The sequence below is a fragment of the Salmo salar genome, chromosome 26 (assembly GCF_965601325.2).
Source record: "Salmo salar chromosome 26, fSalSal1, whole genome shotgun sequence".
Lineage (NCBI taxonomy): Eukaryota > Metazoa > Chordata > Actinopteri > Salmoniformes > Salmonidae > Salmo > Salmo salar.
The window spans coordinates 56,637,838-56,658,512 of NC_138316.1; the positions used below are offsets into that span (position 1 = coordinate 56,637,838).

The 20,675-nt window shown below is 47.4% G+C and overlaps 1 protein-coding gene across 5 annotated transcripts in view; it reads right to left on the bottom strand.

The window, feature by feature from the left end:
- The window catches only part of pdpr (pyruvate dehydrogenase phosphatase regulatory subunit), a 64,640-nt gene that overhangs the window by 30,874 nt on the left and 13,091 nt on the right, over positions 1 to 20,675 (bottom strand). Inside the window, exons 7-13 of one of the 5 annotated variants that reach the window (XM_082969885.1) lie at positions 13,525 to 13,642; positions 7,166 to 7,315; positions 5,784 to 5,976; positions 4,381 to 4,505; positions 3,897 to 4,052; positions 3,032 to 3,165; positions 2,560 to 2,708 (exon numbers count right to left, since the gene is read on the bottom strand). In XM_082969885.1, coding sequence (XP_082826011.1) covers positions 2,560 to 2,708; positions 3,032 to 3,165; positions 3,897 to 4,052; positions 4,381 to 4,505; positions 5,784 to 5,976; positions 7,166 to 7,315; positions 13,525 to 13,642 — 1,025 coding nt within the window. Of the gene's footprint in view, positions 1 to 2,559; positions 2,709 to 3,031; positions 3,166 to 3,896; positions 4,053 to 4,380; positions 4,506 to 5,783; positions 5,977 to 7,165; positions 7,316 to 11,730; positions 11,739 to 12,661; positions 12,675 to 12,945; positions 12,982 to 13,136; positions 13,195 to 13,524; positions 13,643 to 20,675 lie in introns of those variants that run through there. The other 4 variants (XM_082969887.1, XM_082969886.1, XM_082969888.1 and 1 more) reach the window with 4 other exon arrangements.

Here is a 20,675-nt window from a genome sequence, read left to right on the forward strand (position 1 = left end):
GACACATGTCCTTGCTTGGAAAATGGCTGTGATTATTTTTGGATATGTACTCTCCTAACATAATCTAATGTTATGCTTTCGCTGTAAAGCCTTTTTTGAAAATCGGACAAAGTGGTTCGATTAACGAGAAGTTTATCTTTAAAATGGTGTAAAATAGTTGTATGTTTGAGAAAGTTGAATTATGACATTTTGTTGTTATTGAATTTTCCGCCCTGATAAACTGGCTGTGTCCCGCAGCGTCCCACCTAGCCCATAGAAGTTAACATTTTACATTTACATTTTAGTCATTTAGCAGACGCTCTTATCCAGAGCGACTTACAGTAGCGAATGCATACATTTCTTTTCATTTCATTTTTTTTTTTTTCTGTGCTGGCCCCCCCTGTTGTGGTATAGGGGACAGTATTTTCACGGCCAGATAAAAAAACGTACCCGATTTAATCTGGTTACTACTCCTGCCCAGAAACTAGAATATGCATATAATTAGTAGAGTTGGATAGAAAACACTCTAAAGTTTCTAAAACTGTTTGAATGGTGTCTGTGAGTATAACAGAACTCATATGGAAGGCCAAAACCTGAGAAGATTCCATACAGGAAGTGCCCTGTCTGACAATTTGTTGTCCTTCTGTTGCATCTCTATCAAAAATACAGCATCTGTGCTGTAACGTGACACTTTCTAAGGCTTCCATTGGCTCTCTAAAGCTGCCAGAAAGTGGAATGGGGTGTCTGCTGTCTCTGGGCAAAGTACAGCAGCAGAGTTTGTAAGTGGTCAGCCTGGGGACAGTGAGACTGGAGATGCGCGTTCACGAGACTACTCCATTTTTTTATTTCTCTCTTTGAATGAATACAACGTTGCCCGGTTGGAATATTATCACTATTTTACGAGAAAAATAGCATAAAAATAGATTTTAAACAGTGTTTGACATGCTTCTAAGTACGGTAATGGAATATTTTGAATTTTTTTGTCACGAAATGCGCTCGCGCGTTACCCTTCGGATAGTGACCTGAACGCACGAACAAAACGGAGGTATTTGGATATAACTATGGATTATTTGGAACCAAAACAACATTTGTTGTTGAAGTAGAAGTCCTGGGAGTGCATTCTGACGAAGAACAACAAAGGTAATCCAATTTTTCTAATAGTAATTCTGAGTTTAGGTGACCCCGAAGTTGGCGGGTGTCAAAATAGCTAGCCGTGATGGCCGAGCTATGTACTCAGAATATTGCAAAATGTGCTTTCGCCGAAAAGCTATTTTAAAATCGGACAAAGCGATTGCATAAAGGAGTTCTGTATCTATAATTCTTAAAATAATTGTTATGTATTTTGTTAACGTTTATCGTGAGTAATTTAGTAAATTCACCAGAAGTTTTCGGTGGGTATGCTAGTTCTGAACATCACATGCTAATGTAAAAAGCTGTTTTTTGATATAAATATGAACTTGATTGAATAAAACATGCATGTATTGTATAACATAATGTCCTAGGAGTGTCATCTGATGAAGATCATCAAAGGTTAGTGCATTTAGCTGTGTTTTGGGTTTTTGTGATGCATGCTAGTTGCTTGGAAATGGCTGTGTGGTTTTTTGTGTCTATGTACTCTCCTAACATAATCTAATGTTTTGCTTTCGCTGTAAAGCCTTTTGGAAATCGTACAACGTGGTTCGATTCAGGAGAAGTGTATCTATAAAATGGTGTAAAATAGTCCTATGTTTGAGAACTTTGAAATATGACATTTTGTGGTTTTAAATTTGGCGCTCTAATTTTTCACTGGCTGTTGAATAGTGTGGGACGATTTTGTCCCACCTCCCCTAGAGGTTAATGGCTAAGCTCTCACCTGTTCTTCTTAATGGTTAAACTCTCACCTGTTCTTCTTAATGGTTAAACTCTCACCTGTTCTTCTTAATGGTTAAGCTCTCACCTGTTCTTCTTAATGGTTAAACTCTCACCTGTTCTTCTTAATGGTTAAGCTCTCACCTGTTCTTCTTAATGGTTAAACTCTCACCTGTTCTTCTTAATGGTTAAACTCTCACCTGTTCTTCTTAATGGTTAAACTCTCACCTGTTCTTCTTAATGGTTAAGCTCTCACCTGTTCTTCTTAATGGTTAAACTCTCACCTGTTCTTCTTAACGGTTAAACTCTCACCTGTTCTTCTTAACGGTTAAACTCTCACCTGTTCTTCTTAACGGTTAAACTCTCACCTGTTCTTCTTAATGGTTAAACTCTCACCTGTTCTTCTTAATGGTTAAGCTCTCACCTGTTCTTCTTAATGGTTAAGCTCTCACCTGTTCTTCTTAATGGTTAAACTCTCACCTGTTCTTCTTAATGGTTAAGCTCTCACCTGTTCTTCTTAATGGTTAAGCTCTCACCTGTTCTTCTTAATGGTTAAACTCTCACCTGTTCTTCTTAATGGTTAAGCTCTCACCTGTTCTTCTTAATGGTTAAACTCTCACCTGTTCTTCTTAATGGTTAAACTCTCACCTGTTCTTCTTAATGGTTAAACTCTCACCTGTTCTTCTTAATGGTTAAACTCTCACCTGTTCTTCTTAATGGTTAAACTCTCACCTGTTCTTCTTGACTCTGACCACGCTGCAGTCGTTCTCATATCCGCCCCTCTCGTTCAGCATGCCCGTATGAACGATGTGACCCACTGGCACATCGAGGTCATTGGCACAGAGGTACTGTAGCAACGCCAACGCCTGGTCATCTGTAGACTGGCACAGAAAGAAAAGTAGTGATCTAGGGTGGTCTAGTCATAGAGATAATGTAATTCACATTATAGCTGTGACCTAGGGTGGTCTCCTCCTCTCCTCTCCTCTCCTCTCCTCTCCTCTCCTCTCCTCTCCTCTCCTCTCCTCTCCTCTCCTCTCCTCTCCTCTCCAGGGGTCAGCCACCTACAGCTTACATCATAGGAGGAAGACGATACCTCCATTCCCTTCCCTTCCTCTCCTCTCCTCTCCTGTCCCTCCTCTCCTCTCCCTCCCCTCCCCTCCCCTCCCTCCTTCCTTCTCTTCTCTCCTCCCCAGGGGTCACTCACAGTGAGCTCGAACTTGGTGAAGGACGACATGTCGATGACACAGACAGCCTCCTTGCAGCACTTCACCTCCGACCCCACGATGTCAAACCAGTCCGGCTTATAGAAGGTTTTACTGGCATCCAGAGACAGCAGGTCTGAGAACAGACGATATAACCGGTTAACTAAACACAGTGCTGAGAGACAGCAGGTCTGAGAACAGATGATATAACCGGTTAACTAAACACAGTGCTGAGAGACAGCAGGTCTGAGAACAGATGATATAACCGGTTAACTAAACACAGTGCTGAGAGACAGCAGGTCTGAGAACAGATGATATAACCGGTTAACTAAACACAGTGCTGAGAGACAGCAGGTCTGAGAACAGATGATATAACCGGTTAACTAAACACAGTGCTGAGAGACAGCAGGTCTGAGAACAGATGATATAACCGGTTAACTAAACACAGTGCTGAGAGACAGCAGGTCTGAGAACAGATGATATAACCGGTTAACTAAACACAGTGCTGAGAGACAGCAGGTCTGAGGACAGATGATATAACTGGGGTGTGTGGGGTGTAGTGTGTGTGTGTGTGTAGTGTGTGTGTGTGTAGTGTGTGTGGGGTCAGCCTCATCCTTCCCTGCAGGGATGAAGTACTTGGCCCTCTCAAAGCCATGTAGTGGTGTGTGTGTGTGTGTGTGTGTGTGTGTGTGTGTGTGTGTGTGTGTGTGTGTGTGTGTGTGTGTGTGTGTGGGGTCAGCCTCACCCTTCCCTGCAGGGATGAAGTACTTGGCCCTCTCAAAGCCATGTAGTGGTGTGTGTGTGTGTGTGTGTGTGTGTGTGTGTGTGTGTGTGTGTGTGTGTGTGTGTGTGTGGGGTCAGCCTCACCCTTCCCTGCAGGGATGAAGTACTTGGCCCTCTCAAAGCCGTGTTTCTCCATCCATCTGGCTCCCTGTGTGTCCAGACGGTCGTACAGGGGAGAAGTCCTCAGCTGACGGCCCGTCTGGAAGTCCCAACGAGGAACCTTTAGGTTATACAGCAGGGCTGGGGAGGGACAGACAGACACAGGGAGAGAGGGACAGACAGGCAGACACAGGGAGAGAGGGACAGACAGTCAGACATGTAATACAACATAAAACTCTGAGTCATCATTCAAGCCTGGTCTCTACCTCTGTTCACCATGTGGTCAGTATCACAGAAATACAACTACTAGAATGGTAATCTGTATTCAAGTCTATGTTGCTGTAAATGGCTGGACTGGCGGCCATTTTGAGCGTACCCAATACGAGCGAAGCAGGAAGCTGAGCATTCAGTCCGTGCATTACTAAAAACAGGGAGTGTGATTGCGTGTATTGCTCTGGTCAGGACTCACGCATGACCTCCATGACCCTGTGTCGGAGGAAAGTCCGGCTGCTCTGAAGGTTGCCGAAGCGTTTGATGTCCAGCGGCCACACGTTAGCCATGGGGTAGCCGTACGTCATCCACTCCGCCAGGTACCTGAAGACGGTAAACACTGGTTTGATCCAGTTCATTTAGCACAACACTATACCCCAACCCCTGAGTAACCTCTAACCCTAACAGACATAACCTCTAACCCTAACAGACAGGACAGCTGTAACCCCTAACAGACAGGACAGATATAACCTCTAACCCTAACAGACAGGACAGCTGTAACCTCTAACCTCTAACAGACAGAACAGTTGTAACCTCTAACAGACAGGACAGATATAACCTCTAACCCTGACAGACAGGACAGCTGTAACCTCTAACCCTAACAGACAGGACAGCTATAACCTCTAACCCTGACAGACAGGACAGCTGTAACCTCTAACCCTGACAGACAGGACAGCTGTAACCTCTAGCCCTGACAGACAGGACAGCTGTAACCTCTAACCCTGACAGACAGGACAGATATAACCTCTAACCCTGACAGACAGGACAGCTGTAACCTCTAACCCTGACAGACAGGACAGCTGTAACTCTAGCCCTGACAGACAGGACAGCTGTAACCTCTAACCCTGACAGACAGGACAGCTGTAACCTCTAACCCTGACAGACAGGACAGCTGTAACCTCTAACCCTAACAGACAGGACGATACTATGATACTACGTCTATGATAGTAAGATACTATATCTACGATACTATGATACTACATCTACGATAGTAAGATACTATATCTACGATACTATGATACTACATCTACGATAGTAAGATACTATATCTACAATACTATGATACTATGTCTACAATTCACTGCTTAAATGATCATGTTTTGTTTGCTTGTCATGAAACATATGAATAATGCCATATCATGACATCCCTAAAGTAGATGTACTGGGAATGTCCCGTCGTTCTCACTTTCAACCCTAAAGTAGATGTACTGGGAATGTCCCGTCGTTCTTACTTTCAACCCTAAAGTAGATGTACTGGGAATGTCCCGTCGTTCTCACTTTCAACCCTAAAGTAGATGTACTGGGAATGTCCCGTCGTTCTTACTTTCAACCCTAAAGTAGATGTACTGGGAAATGTCCCGTCGTTCTTACTTTCAACCCTAAAGTAGATGTACTGGGAATGTCCCGTCGTTCTCACTTTCAACCCTAAAGTAGATGTACTGGGAATGTCCCGTCGTTCTCACTTTCAACCCTAAAGTAGATGTACTGGGAATGTCCCGTCGTTCTTACTTTCAACCCTAAAGTAGATGTACTGGGAATGTCCCGTCGTTCTTACTTTCAACCCTAAAGTAGATGTACTGGGAAATGTCCCGTCGTTCTTACTTTCCTGCTCCGCCAGCGAAGGCCAGGCCGGAGGCGTTCATTCCAGCCAGGACGAAGTATCCGTGCACGCCCGGTGTCTCCCCCATCAGACAGCGCATGTCTGGGGTGAACGACTCGGGACAGTTGACCAGCTGCTGGATCTCACAGACCTCCAGCTCTGGCATCCTCCTCAACAGGGCCGACAGCATGGGCTCTACAGGGGGGAGGGTGAGAGAGGGGGTTAGGCTGAGATACTACGGACCGGTCAGTTACTACGGTTTATAATCACACAGTATAAAAACACAGTATAAACACAGTATATAAACACAGTATATAAACACAGAATAAACACAGAATATACCAGTATAAACACAATATATACCAGTATAAACACAGTATAAACAGTATATAACCAGTATAAACACAGTATATAACCAGTATAAACACAGTATAAACAGTATAAACACAGTATATAACCAGTATATAACCAGTATAAACAGTATAAACACAGTATAAACACAGTATATAACCAGTATAAACACAGTATAAACAGTATAAACACAGTATAAACACAGTATATAACCAGTATAAACACAGTATAAACACAGTATAAACACAGTATAACCAGTATAAACACAATATATAACCAGTATATAACCAGTATAAACACAATATATAACCAGTATAAACACAGTATAAACACGGTATAAACACAGTATATACGGGTTCGATTCCCACTGGGGCCAACTCATTCTAGAATGTGGTGGCAACATCATGGGTTCGATTCCCACTGGGGCCAACCCATTCTAGAATGTGGTGGCAACATCATGGGTTCGATTCCCACTGGGGCCAACTCATTCTAGAATGTGGTGGCAACATCATGGGTTCGATTCCCACTGGGGCCAACCCATTCTAGAATGTGGTGGCAACATCATGGGTTCGATTCCCACTGGGGCCAACCCATTCTAGAATGTGGTGGCAACATCATGGGTTCGATTCCCACTGGGGCCAACCCATTCTAGAATGTGGTGGCAACATCATGGGTTCGATTCCCACTGGGGCCAACCCATTCTAGAATGTGGTGGCAACATCATGGGTTCGATTCCCACTGGGGCCAACCCATTCTAGAATGTGGTGGCAACATCATGGGTTCGATTCCCACTGGGGCCAACCCATTCTAGAATGTGGTGGCAACATCATGGGTTCGATTCCCACTGGGGCCAACCCATTCTAGAATGTGGTGGCAACATCATGGGTTCGATTCCCACTGGGGCCAACCCATTCTAGAATGTGTGACTCAGTTGGTAAAACGTCTGCTAAATGGAATCCCATGTTCTACAGTAGCCGTGGCAACGTAAACGGAACAGGGTTCCGTTGTACATAAATCAGCCCCAGTCTCTCACCGAAGTGGTCCCAGTCCTCCTGCATGTTCTGTATCTCCAGCTGATTACGTCCCTCGGTGAAAATGGGTTTAGGGTTCTTCTCAAATCCTCCAGACAGGACCCCTCCCTGCCACGCTCTCACATAGATCCTCCCATCCATATCTATCACCACTAGAGAGAGAACACACAGAGATACACAGTTACAACACAGACAGGACCCCTGACCCCACATGGATATGGTTGGATCTGTCACCACTAGAGAGAGAGAGAACACACAGAGATACAGAGTTACAACACAGTCTAACCCCTGACCCCTGACCCCACATGGATATGGTTGGATCTGTCACCACTAGAGAGAGAGAGAGAACACACAGAGATACAGTCTGACCCCTGACCCTTGACCCCACATGGATATGGTTGGATCTGTCACCACTAGAGAGAGAGAGAGAACGCACAGAGATACAGTCTGACCCCTGACCCTTGATGTGTACAGCAAAGCCTCGTTAAAACAATTCGCTGGGAGATTTACTTTTCTTCTTCATATATAGTCACACAGTCCTCCCAAAATAAAACTCCTGGTTTCACAGCAAACATATTTTGTTGCATATGCGACCATTATTGGTCACACTTTAGAGCCCTGATTACAACACACCCTGACCACCAGACAGGACAGAGTTCAGGCCAGTGGAGGCTCCTCTGAGGAGGAAGGGGAGGACAATCCTCCTCAGAGAATTTCATTAAAAAAAATTAAAAAAGTTATCCCATTTAGATAAAACTACACAAAAAAATATTTGTATGTTACCAAATCATTGATAAAAAAACACTGTTTTGCAATGAAGGTCTACAGTAGCCTCAACAGCACCACGGTGTAGCCGGAGGACAGCTAGTTTCCGTCCTCCTCTGGGCACATTGACTTCTACACAAAACCTAGGAGGCTCGTGGTTCTCACCCACTTCCATAGACTTACACAGTGATTATGACAACTTGCGGAGGATGTTCTCCAACCTATCAGAGCTCTTGCAGCATGACCCTGACATGTTGTCCACCCAATCAAAGGATCAGAGAATGAATCTAGTACTGAAAGTATAAGCTACAGCTAGCTAGCACTGCAGTGTATAAAACGTGGTGAGTAGTTGACTTAAGAGAGAGACAGACAATAGTTGAACAGTTTTCAAATGAATTTCTTCAAAAATTAAGGAAAAGCAAGAGAGAGAGAGAGAGAGAGAGAGAGAGCTTGCTATATTTGTCTGTATTTTTTTTCTCACGTACACAGCTAGCGAATGCAGCTAGCTAGATTAGCCTATTCAAACAAAGAGAGATACTATATGTTAGCTAGCTGGCTATGGCTATCCAACACTGGAACTATCCAATGCCAAGTCAAGGTGAGCTTTTGGTTCTATTAATTTATTTCCAACGGGGCCCGCCGGTGTAACTGCTAAACTGCTTGCTGACTGACCTGCATGATTGTAGCGGGTTTACTAACGCGTTAGTTCTAGTAGCCATGTTGACTAGCTATGACGTCAGCTAATATGGTGACAACGGTGTAGGCTGTGCGTAGCGGTTATGATATGAAGGTTTGGCTCGGAAAGGTTTCTTCGCCTGGTCACAGACAACTGATGTGGTGCACTGAAGTCTGCAAGCGAAGGGAAACGTTGAGGAGGAGAGTGCGTAGATGCGAGAAGGAATTCTACAACGAGCAAAGTGATCATGCTGTTTGTATGTGGCTGCTATTAAAGTGATCATGCTGTTTGTACGTGGCTGCTATGAAAGTGAACTGTGTTAGTGTGTGATCAGGGGTATATTCATTCTGCCGATTCTGATGAAAAACATTTCTTAAAACGGAACAAAAACAGGGATGAACATTCCTGGATTTGTCCAATAGAAACTCTCTTTTGAAACTGTTGGGACTAATGATGACACCGTAGATCAGATAGATGCAGGAAAGAGTGTGCAAGGTGGTATTGAATGGGTCATTATCTGTTATAATCTCCACCCGGCACAGCCAGAAGAGGACTGGCCACCCCTCAGAGCCTGGTTCCTCTCTAGGTTTCTTCCTAGGTTCTGGCCTTTCTAGGGAGTTTTTCCTAGCCACCGTGCTTCTACACCTGCATTGCTTGCTGTTTGGGGTTTTAGGCTGGGTTTCTGTACAGCACTTTGAGATATCAGCTGATGTAAGAAGGGCTTTATAAATACATTTGATTATCTGTCACCTTGACTACTCCAAATTCACTGGACCTGTGCCCCTACGTTGTAAAACACTCACAGGCCTCAGGATGGTTGAAAGAGAACATTCTAGTATCATGTAGTATCCTAAACCCATCGCTGTTACATTGAACTGGGTGAAAGACAGTATCCTAAACCCATCACTGTTACATTGAGCTGGGTGAAAGACAGTATCCTAAACCCATCGCTGTTACATTGAACTGGGTGAATGACAGTATCCTAAACCCATCGCTGTTACATTGAACTGGGTGAATGACAGTATCCTAAACCCATCACTGTTACATTGAACTGGATGAATATGAAGGACAGTATCCTAAACCCATCACTGTTACATTGAACTGGGTGAAGGACAGTATCCTAAACCCATCACTGTTACATTGAACTGGGTGAATATGAAGGACAGTATCCTAAACCCATCGCTGTTACATTGAACTGGGTGAAGGACAGTATCCTAAACCCATCGCTGTTACATTGAACTGGGTGAAGGACAGTATCCTAAACCCATCGCTGTTACATTGAACTGGGTGAAGGACAGTATCCTAAACCCATCACTGTTACATTGAACTGGGAGAATATGAAGGACAGTATCCTAAACCCATCACTGTTACATTGAACTGGGTGAATGACAGTATCCTAAACCCATCGCTGTTACATTGAACTGGGTGAAGGACAGTATCCTAAACCCATCACTGTTACATTGAACTGGGTGAAGGACCAGTATCCTAAACCCATCACTGTTACATTGAGCTGGGTGAAGGACAGTATCCTAAACCCATCACTGTTACATTGAACTGGGTGAATGACAGTATCCTAAACCCATCGCTGTTACATTGAACTGGGTGAAGGACAGTATCCTAAACCCATCGCTGTTACATTGAACTGGGTGAAGGACAGTATCCTAAACCCATCGCTGTTACATTGAACTGGGTGAATGACAGTATCCTAAACCCATCACTGTTACATTGAACTGGATGAATATGAAGGACAGTATCCTAAACCCATCACTGTTACATTGAACTGGGTGAAGGACAGTATCCTAAACCCATCGCTGTTACATTGAACTGGGTGAAGGACAGTATCCTAAACCCATCGCTGTTACATTGAACTGGGAGAATATGAAGGACAGTATCCTAAACCCATCACTGTTACATTGAACTGGGTGAAGGACAGTATCCTAAACCCATCACTGTTACATTGAACTGGGTGAAGGACAGTATCCTAAACCCATCACTGTTACATTGAACTGGGAGAATATGAAGGACAGTATCCTAAACCCATCACTGTTACATTGAACTGGGTGAAGGACAGTATCCTAAACCCATCACTGTTACATTGAACTGGGTGAAGGACAGTATCCTAAACCCATCGCTGTTACATTGAACTGGGTGAAGGACAGTATCCTAAACCCATCACTGGTTCAGCCATATTACAGCTAGTCTCTCAACACCTTCTGGACTGAACGGAACCAGCTCTAACTCCTTGAAGAAACCATATGTGGATTATTTTACAAGCAAAGTAAAAAACAAAATGGTAGAGCAGGTAGTCACACCTGAACGTGGTACTCAATGACAGAGCAGAAGCCACCCACGTAGAACTCAGAACACTGGGGTTCTGGGCTGTGAGAGCAGGTAGTCTCACCTGGGGTTCTGGGCTGTGAGAGCAGGTAGTCTCACCTGGGGTTCTGGGCTGTAGAGCAGGTAGTCTCACCTGGGGTTCTGGGCTCTGAGAGCAGGTAGTCTCACCTGGGGTTCTGGGCTGTAGAGCAGGTAGTCTCACCTGGGGTTCTGGGCTCTGAGAGCAGGTAGTCTCACCTGGGGTTCTGGGCTGTAAAGCAGGTAGTCTCACCTGGGGTTCTGGGCTCTGAGAGCAGGTAGTCTCACCTGGGGTTCTGGGCTGTAGAGCAGGTAGTCTCACCTGGGGTTCTGGGCTCTGAGAGCAGGTAGTCTCACCTGGGGTTCTGGGCTCTGAGAGCAGGTAGTCTCACCTGGGGTTCTGGGCTCTGAGAGCAGGTAGTCTCACCTGGGGTTCTGGGCTGTAGAGCAGGTAGTCTCACCTGGGGTTCTGGGCTCTGAGAGCAGGTAGTCTCACCTGGGGTTCTGGGCTGTAGAGCAGGTAGTCTCACCTGGGGTTCTGGGCTCTGAGAGCAGGTAGTCTCACCTGGGGTTCTGGGCTGTAAAGCAGGTAGTCTCACCTGGGGTTCTGGGCTCTGAGAGCAGGTAGTCTCACCTGGGGTTCTGGGCTGTAGAGCAGGTAGTCTCACCTGGGGTTCTGGGCTCTGAGAGCAGGTAGTCTCACCTGGGGTTCTGGGCTGTAAAGCAGGTAGTCTCACCTGGGGTTCTGGGCTGTAGAGCAGGTAGTCTCACCTGGGGTGCTGGGCTGTAGAGGCTCTGAGAGCAGGTAGTCTCACCTGGGGTTCTGGGCTGTAGAGCAGGTAGTCTCACCTGGGGTTCTGGGCTGTAGAGCAGGTAGTCTCACCTGGGGTTCTGGGCTGTAGAGCAGGTAGTCTCACCTGGGGTTCTGGGCTGTAGAGCAGGTAGTCTCACCTGGGGTTCTGGGCTGTAGAGCAGGTAGTCTCACCTGGGGTTCTGGGCTGTAGAGGAGGTAGTCTCACCTGGGGTGCTGGGCTCTGAGAGCAGGTAGTCTCACCTGGGGTGCTGGGCTCTGAGAGCAGGTAGTCTCACCTGGGGTACTGGGCTCTGAGAGCAGGTAGTCTCACCTGGGGTTCTGGGCTGTAGAGGAGGTAGTCTCACCTGGGGTTCTGGGCCGTAGAGGCTCTGAGAGCAGGTAGTCTCACCTGGGGTTCTGGGCTGTAGAGCAGGTAGTCTCACCTGGGGTGCTGGGCTGTAGAGGCTCTGAGAGCAGGTAGTCTCACCTGGGGTTCTGGGCTGTAGAGCAGGTAGTCTCACCTGGGATTCTGGGCTGTAGAGGAGGTAGTCTCACCTGGGGTTCTGGGCTGTAGAGGAGGTAGTCTCACCTGGGGTGCTGGGCTGTAGAGCAGGTAGTCTCACCTGGGATTCTGGGCTGTAGAGCAGGTAGTCTCACCTGGGGTTCTGGGCTGTAGAGGAGGTAGTCTCACCTGGGGTGCTGGGCTGTGAGAGGAGGTAGTCTCACCTGGGGTGCTGGGCTCTGAGAGCAGGTAGTCTCACCTGGGGTGGTGGGCTCTGAGAGCAGGTAGTCTCACCTGGGGTTCTGGGCCGTAGAGGCTCTGAGAGCAGGTAGTCTCACCTGGGGTGGTGGGCTCTGAGAGCAGGTAGTCTCACCTGGGGTTCTGGGCTGTAGAGGAGGTAGTCTCACCTGGGGTGCTGGGCGGTAGAGGCTCTGAGAGGAGGTAGTCTCACCTGGGGTGCTGGGCTGTAGAGGAGGTAGTCTCACCTGGGGTGCTGGGCTGTAGAGGAGGTAGTCTCACCTGGGGTGCTGGGCGGTAGAGGAGGTAGTCTCACCTGGGGTGCTGGGCTCTGAGAGCAGGTAGTCTCACCTGGGGTGCTGGGCGGTAGAGGAGGTAGTCTCACCTGGGGTGCTGGGCTCTGAGAGCAGGTAGTCTCACCTGGGGTGCTGGGCGGTAGAGGAGGTAGTCTCACCTGGGGTGCTGGGCGGTAGCGGCTCTGAGAGGAGGTAGTCTCACCTGGGGTGCTGGGCGGTAGAGGAGGTAGTCTCACCTGGGGTGCTGGGCTCTGAGAGCAGGTAGTCTCACCTGGGGTGCTGGGCGGTAGAGGCTCTGAGAGCAGGTAGTCTCACCTGGGGTGCTGGGCGGTAGAGGAGGTAGTCTCACCTGGGGTGCTGGGCGGTAGCGGCTCTGCTAGAGGCTCTGAGAGGAGGTAGTCTCACCTGGGGTGCTGGGCGGTAGAGGCTCTGAGAGCAGGTAGTCTCACCTGGGGTGCTGGGCGGTAGCGGCTCTGCTAGAGGCTCTGAGAGGAGGTAGTCTCACCTGGGGTGCTGGGCGGTAGAGGCTCTGAGAGGAGGTAGTCTCACCTGGGGTGCTGGGCGGTAGAGGCTCTGCTAGAGGCTCTGAGAGGAGGTAGTCTCACCTGGGGGGCTGGGCGGTAGAGGCTCTGAGAGCAGGTAGTCTCACCTGGGGTATTGGGCGGTAGCGGCTCTGAGAGCAGGTAGTCTCACCTGGGGTGCTGGGCGGTAGCGGCTCTGAGAGCAGGTAGTCTCACCTGGGGTGCTGGGCGGTAGCGGCTCTGCTAGAGGCTTGGAGAGGAGGTAGAAGTGTTCACATCCATGGAGAGGAACAGACACCTTGGTCTCACTGGCCTGGCCCAGCTCATACGCCCACTGAGGAACATACATAGGACAGTTATAACACATAATATAGCATTCATAACCCCCCTATGATATGCACACTACTAGAGGAACAGACACCGTGGTCTCACTGGCCTGGCCCAGCTCCATCAGAGACAGCTACAGTGAGGAGGGAAAAAAGTATTTGATCCCCTGCTGATTTTGTACGTTTGCCCACTGACAAAGAAAGGATCAGTCTATCATTTTAATGGCAGGTTTATTTGAACAGTGAGAGACAGAATAACAACAAAAATATCCAGAAAAACGCATGTCAAAAATGTTATAAATTGATTTGCATTTTAATGAGGGAAATAAGTATTTGACCCCCTCTCAATCAGAAAGATTTCTGGCTACCAGGTGTCTTTTATACAGGTAACGAGCTGAGATTAGGAGCACACTCTTAAAGGGAGTGCTCCTAACCGCAGCTTGTTGCCTGTATAAAAGACACCTGTCCACAGAAGCAATCAATCAATCAGATTCCAAACTCTCCACCATGGCCAAGACCAAAGAGCTCTCCAAGGATGTCAGGGACAAGATTGTAGACCTACAGAAGGCTGGAATGGGCTACAAGACCATCGCCAAGCAGCTTGGTGAGAAGGTGACAACATTTGGTGCGATTATTCGCAAATGGAAGAAACACAAAAGAACTGTCAATATCCCTCGGCCTGGGACTCCATGCAAGATCTCACCTCGTGGAGTTGCAATGATCATGAGAACGGTGAGGAATCAGCCCAGAACTACACGGGAGGATCTTGTCAATGATCTCAAGGCAGCTGGGACCAGAGTCACCAAGAAAACAATTGGTAACACACTACGCCGTGAAGGACTGAAATCCTGCAGCGCCCGCAAGGTCCCCCTGCTCTGTGTTTGGAGCGAGTAGTCGCACTTCGCTTCGCTCCGCAGGTAATATTACATTTCATTACAACGGCTTGATTTGTTTGATCAGAGCAATTTTTCTTAGCTAGCTACATAGCCGTCTTTGTATCAAAGATAATTGTGTAGTTTAGAGTAATTAGAGTAATTATCGAGGTTAGCTAGCCAGCTGTTTTCGTCCTCCTAACTTAGTCAACACTGCTAGCTAGCCAACTAGCCAACTTCTACTGACTAGCAGCACTGTAGAAACTATTATATTACAACGGAACAATTTGACTAGTGCAGTGTTAGCTCGCTACATAGTTGTCTTTGTCATAGTTTGATAATTGTGTAGTTTAGAGTAATTATCGAGGTTAGCTAGCCAGCTATTTTCGTCCCCCGCGACACCATTTTTCCAAACCTAGCCAACTATTACCGACGAGCAGCATTGTAGAAACTAAATACATTACAAAGGAACGTCTTGATTAGTGTTATGTTAGCTAGCTACATAGTTGCTTTTGTATCATGATAAGGTGTAGTACTGAAACTATCGAGGTTACCTAGCCAGCTAAACGTTCAAACAAAGTCAACAACGCAGCCACTGCTAGCTAGCCTACTCCACCAGCCAGCAGTACTGTATCATTTTCGTCATTTTTGTCAATAAGATTTTTGCAACGTAAGCTTAACTTTCTGAACATTCGAGACGTGTAGTCCACTTGTCATTCCAACCTCCTTTGCATTAGCGTAGCCTCTTCTGTAGCCTGTCAACTATGTGTCTGTCTATCCCTGTTCTCTCCCCTCTGCACAGGCCACGCAAACGCTTCACACCGCGTGGCCGCTGCCACTCTAACCTGGTGGTCCCAGCGCGCACGACCCACGTGGAGTTCCAGGTCTCCGGCAGCCTCTGGAACTGCCGGTCTGCGGCCAACAAGGCAGAGTTCATCTCAGCCTATGCTACCCTCCAGTCCCTAGACTTCCTGGCGCTGACGGAAACATGGATTACCATAGATAACACTGCTACTCCTACTGCTCTGTCCTCATCTGCCCACGTGTTCTCGCATACCCCGAGAGCATCTGGCCAGCGGGGTGGTGGCACTGGAATCCTCATCTCTCCCAAGTGGACATTTTCTCTTTCTCCCCTGACCCATCTGTCTATCTCCTCATTTGAATTCCATGCTGTCACAGTTACCAGCCCTTTCAAGCTTAACCTGTTAGGGCTAGGGGGCAGCATTGACACGGCTGGATAAAAAAACATACCCGATTTAATCTGGTTACCACTCCTACTCAGTAACTAGAATATGCATATACTTATTACATATGGATAGAAAACACCCTAAATTTTCTAAAACTGTTTGAATGGTGTCTGTGAGTATAACAGAACTCAAATGGCAGGTCAAAACCTGAGAGATTCCTTTACAGGAAGTGGCCTGTCTGACCATTTCTGGAACTTCTTTGCCATCTCTATCATTTACTAAGGATCTCTGCTCTAACGTGACACTTCCCACGTCGTCCATAGGCTCTCAGAGCCCGGGAAAAAAGAGAATGTCGTCATTCCAGCCCCAGGCTGAAACACATTATCGCCTTTCTCAAGTGGCCCATCAAGAGACACTAGCTTATGCGCGTGACCCCGACCGCCCCCGCCTTTGGGATTTTTTCCTCTGTTTGCCGAAAAGGAGATTCCCTGTCGGAATATTATCGCTTTTCTACGAGAAAAATGACGTAAAAATTGATTTTAAACAGCGGTTGACATGCTTCGACGTACGGCAATGGAATACTTTGAATTTTATTGTCAGGAATTGCGCCAAGCGCGCGACACTTCTTTACTATTTCGGATAGTGTCTGGAACGCACGAACAAAACGCCGCTATTCGGATATAACGATGGATTATTTTGGACCAAACCAACATTTGTTATTGAAGTAGACGTCCTGGGTGTGCATTCTGACGAAGACAACAAAAGGTAATGACATTTTTATAATAGTAAATATGATTATGGTGAGTGCTAAACTTGCCGGGTGTCTAAATAGCGAGCCCGTGATGCCTGGGCTATGTACTTAGAATATTGCAAAATGTGCTTTCACCAAAAAGCTATTTTAAAATCGGACATATCGAGTGCATAGAGGAGGTCTGTATCTATAATTCTTAAAATAATTGTTATGCTTTTTGTGAACGTTTATCGTGAGTAATTTAGTAAAATGTTAGCGAATTCCCCGTAAGTTTGCGGGGGGTATGCTAGTTCTGAACGTCACATGCTAATGTAAAAAGCTGGTTTTTGATATAAATATGAACTTGATTGAACAAAACATGCATGTATTGTATAACATAATGTCCTAGGGTTGTCATCTGATGAAGATCATCAAAGGTGAGTGCTGCATTTAGCTGTCTTCTGGGTTTTGGTGACATTATATGCTGGCTTGAAAAATGGGTGTCTGATTATTTCTGGCTTGGTACTCTGCTGACATAATCTAATGTTTTGCTTTCGTTGTAAAGCCTTTTTGAAATCGGACAGTGTGGTTAGATTAACGAGAGTCTTATCTTTAAATGGCTGTAAAATAGTCATATGTTTGAGAAATTGAAGTAATAGGATTTTGAAGATTTTGAAAATCGCGCCACAGGCTGGCAGTGGCTGTTACGTAGGTGGGACGAATTCGTCCCGCCGGTCCCATAGAGGTTAACATCCTTATCATTTATCGCCCTCCAGGTTTCTTGGAGAGTTCATCAATGAGCTTGACGTCTTGATAAGTTTCTTTCCTGAGGATGGCTCACCTCTCACAGTTCTGGGTGACTTTAACCTCCTCACGTCTACCTTTGACTCATTCCTCTCTGCCTCCTTCTTTCCACTCCTCTCCTCTTTTGACCTCACCCTCTCACCTTCCCCCCCTACTCACAAGGCAGGCAATACGCTTGACCTCATCTTTACTAGATGCTGTTCTTCCACTAATCTCATTGCAACTCCCCTCCAAGTCTCCGACCACTACCTTGTATCCTTTTCCCTCTCGCTCTCATCCAACACTTCTCACTCTGCCCCTACACGGATGGTATTGCGCCGTCCCAACCCCCCCTCTCCCGCCTCTCTCCTCTTCCATCCTATCATCTCTTCCCTCTGCTCAAACCTTCTCCAACCTATCTCCTGATTCTGCCTCCTCAACCCTCCTCTCCTCCCTTTCTGCATCCTTTGATTCTCTATGTCCCCTATCCTCCAGGCCGGCTCGGTCCTCCCCTCCTGCTCCGTGGCTCAACGACTCATTACGAGCTCACAGAACAGGGCTCCGGGCAGCCGAGCGGAAATGGAGGAAAACTCGCCTCCCTGCGGACCTGGCATCCTTTCACTCCCTCCTCTCTACATTTTCCTCTTCTGTCTCTGCTGCTAAAGCCACTTTCTACCACTCTAAATTCCAAGCATCTGCCTCTAACCCTTGGAAGCTCTTTGCCACCTTCTCCTCCCTCCTGAACCTCCTCCCCCTCCCCCTCCCCCCCCTCTCTGCGGATGACTTCGTCAACCATTTTGAAAAGAAGGTCGACGACATCCGATCCTCGTTTGCTAAGTCAAACGACACCGCTGGTCCTGCTCACACTGCCCTACCCTGTGCTTTGACCTCTTTCTCCCCCCTCTCTCCAGATGAAATCTCGCGTCTTGTGACGGCCGGCCGCCCAACAACCTGCCCGCTTGACCCCATTCCCTCCTCTCTTATCCAGACCATTTCCAGAGACCTTCTCCCTTACCTCACCTCGCTCATAAACTCATCCTTGACCGCTGGCTACGTTCCTTCCGTCTTCAAGAGAGCGAGAGTTGCACCCCTTCTGAAAAAACCTACACTCGATCCCTCCGATGTCAACAACTACAGACCAGTATCCCTTCTTTCTTTTCTCTCCAAAACTCTTGAACGTGCCGTCCTTGGCCAGCTCTCCTGCTATCTCTCTCAGAATGACCTTCTTGATCCAAATCAGTCAGGTTTCAAGACTGGGCATTCAACTGAGACTGCTCTTCTCTGTGTCACGGAGGCTCTCCGCACTGCTAAAGCTAACTCTCTCTCCTCTGCTCTCATCCTTCTAGACCTATCTGCTGCCTTTGATACTGTGAACCATCAGATCCTCCTCTCCACCCTCTCCGAGTTGGGCATCTCCGGCGCGGCCCACGCTTGGATTGCGTCCTACCTGACAGGTCGCTCCTACCAGGTGGCGTGGCGAGAATCTGTCTCCGCACCACGTGCTCTCACCACTGGTGTCCCCCAGGGCTCTGTTCTAGGCCCTCTCCTATTCTCGCTATACACCAAGTCACTTGCCTCTGTCATATCCTCACATGGTCTCTCCTATCATTGCTATGCAGACGACACACAATTAATCTTCTCCTTTCCCCCTTCTGATAACCAGGTGGCGAATCGCATCTCTGCATGTCTGGCAGACATATCAGTGTGGAGGACGGATCACCACCTCAAGCTGAACCTCGGCAAGACGGAGCTGCTCTTCCTCCCGGGGAAGGACTGCCCGTTCCATGATCTCGCCATCACGGTTGACAACTCCCTTGTGTCCTCCTCCCAGAGTGCTAAGAACCTTGGCGTGACCCTGGACAACACCCTGTCGTTCTCCACTAACATCAAGGCGGTGACCCGATCCTGTAGGTTCATGCTCTACAACATTCGCAGAGTACGACCCTGCCTCACACAGGAAGCGGCGCAGGTCCTAATCCAGGCACTTGTCATCTCCCGTCTGGATTACTGCAACTCGCTGTTGGCTGGGCTCCCTGCCTGTGCCATTAAACCCCTACAACTCATCCAGAACGCCGCAGCCCGTCTGGTGTTCAACCTTCCCAAGTTCTCTCACGTCACCCCGCTCCTCCGCTCTCTCCACTGGCTTCCAGTTGAAGCTCGCATCCGCTACAAGACCATGGTGCTTGCCTACGGAGCTGTGAGGGGAACGGCACCTCCGTACCTTCAGGCTCTCATCAGGCCCTACACCCAAACAAGGGCACTGCGTTCATCCACCTCTGGCCTGCTCGCCTCCCTACCTCTGAGGAAGCACAGTTCCCGCTCAGCCCAGTCAAAACTGTTCGCTGCTCTGGCACCCCAATGGTGGAACAAGCTCCCTCACGACGCCAGGACAGCGGAGTCAATCACCACCTTCCGGAGACACCTGAAACCCCACCTCTTTAAGGAATACCTGGGATAGGATAAAGTAATCCTTCTAACCCCCCCCCCCCCCGCTAAATGATTTAGATGCACTATTGTAAAGTGGTTGTTCCACTGGATATCATAAGGTGAATGCACCAATTTGTAAGTCGCTCTGGATAAGAGCGTCTGCTAAATGACTTAAATGTAAATGTAAATATACATGCCCGTCTGAAGTCTGCCAATGAACATCTGAATGACTCAGAGGACAACTGGTGAAAGTGTTGTGGTCAGATGAGACCAAAATGGAGCTCTTTGACATCAACTCAACTCGCCGTGTTTGGAGGAGAAGGAATGCTGCCTATGACCCCAAGAACACCATCCCCACCGTCAAACATGGAGGTGGAAACATTATGCTTTGGGGGTGTTTTTCTGCTAAGGGGACAGGACAACTTCACCGCATCAAAGGGACGATGGACGGGGCCATGTACCGTCAAATCTTGGGTGAGAACCTCAGCCAGGGGCATTGAAAATGGGTCGTGGATGGGTATTCCAGCATGACAATGACCCAAAACACACGGCCAAGGCAACAAAGGAGGGGCTCAAGAAGAAGCACATTAAGGTCCTGGAGTGGCCTAGCCAGTCTCCAGACCTTAATCCCATGGAAAATCTGTGGAGGGAGCTGAAGGTTCGAGTTGCTAAACGTCAGCCTCGAAACCTTAATGACTTGAAGAAGATCTGCAAAGAGGAGTGGGACAAAATCCCTCCTGAGATGTGTGCAAACCTGGTGGCCAACTACAAGAAACGTCTGACCTCTGTGATTGCCAACAAGGGTTTTGCCACCAAGTACTAAGTCTTGTTTTGCAGAGGGGTCAAATACTTATTTCCCTCATTAAAATGCAAATCATTTTATAACATTTTTGACATGCGTTTTTCTGGATTTTTTGTTGTTGTTATTCTGCCTCTCACTGTTCAAATAAACCATTAAAATGATAGACTGATCATTTCTTTGTCAGTGGGCAAACGTACAAAATCAGCAGGGGATCAAATACTTTTTTCCCCTCACTGTAGT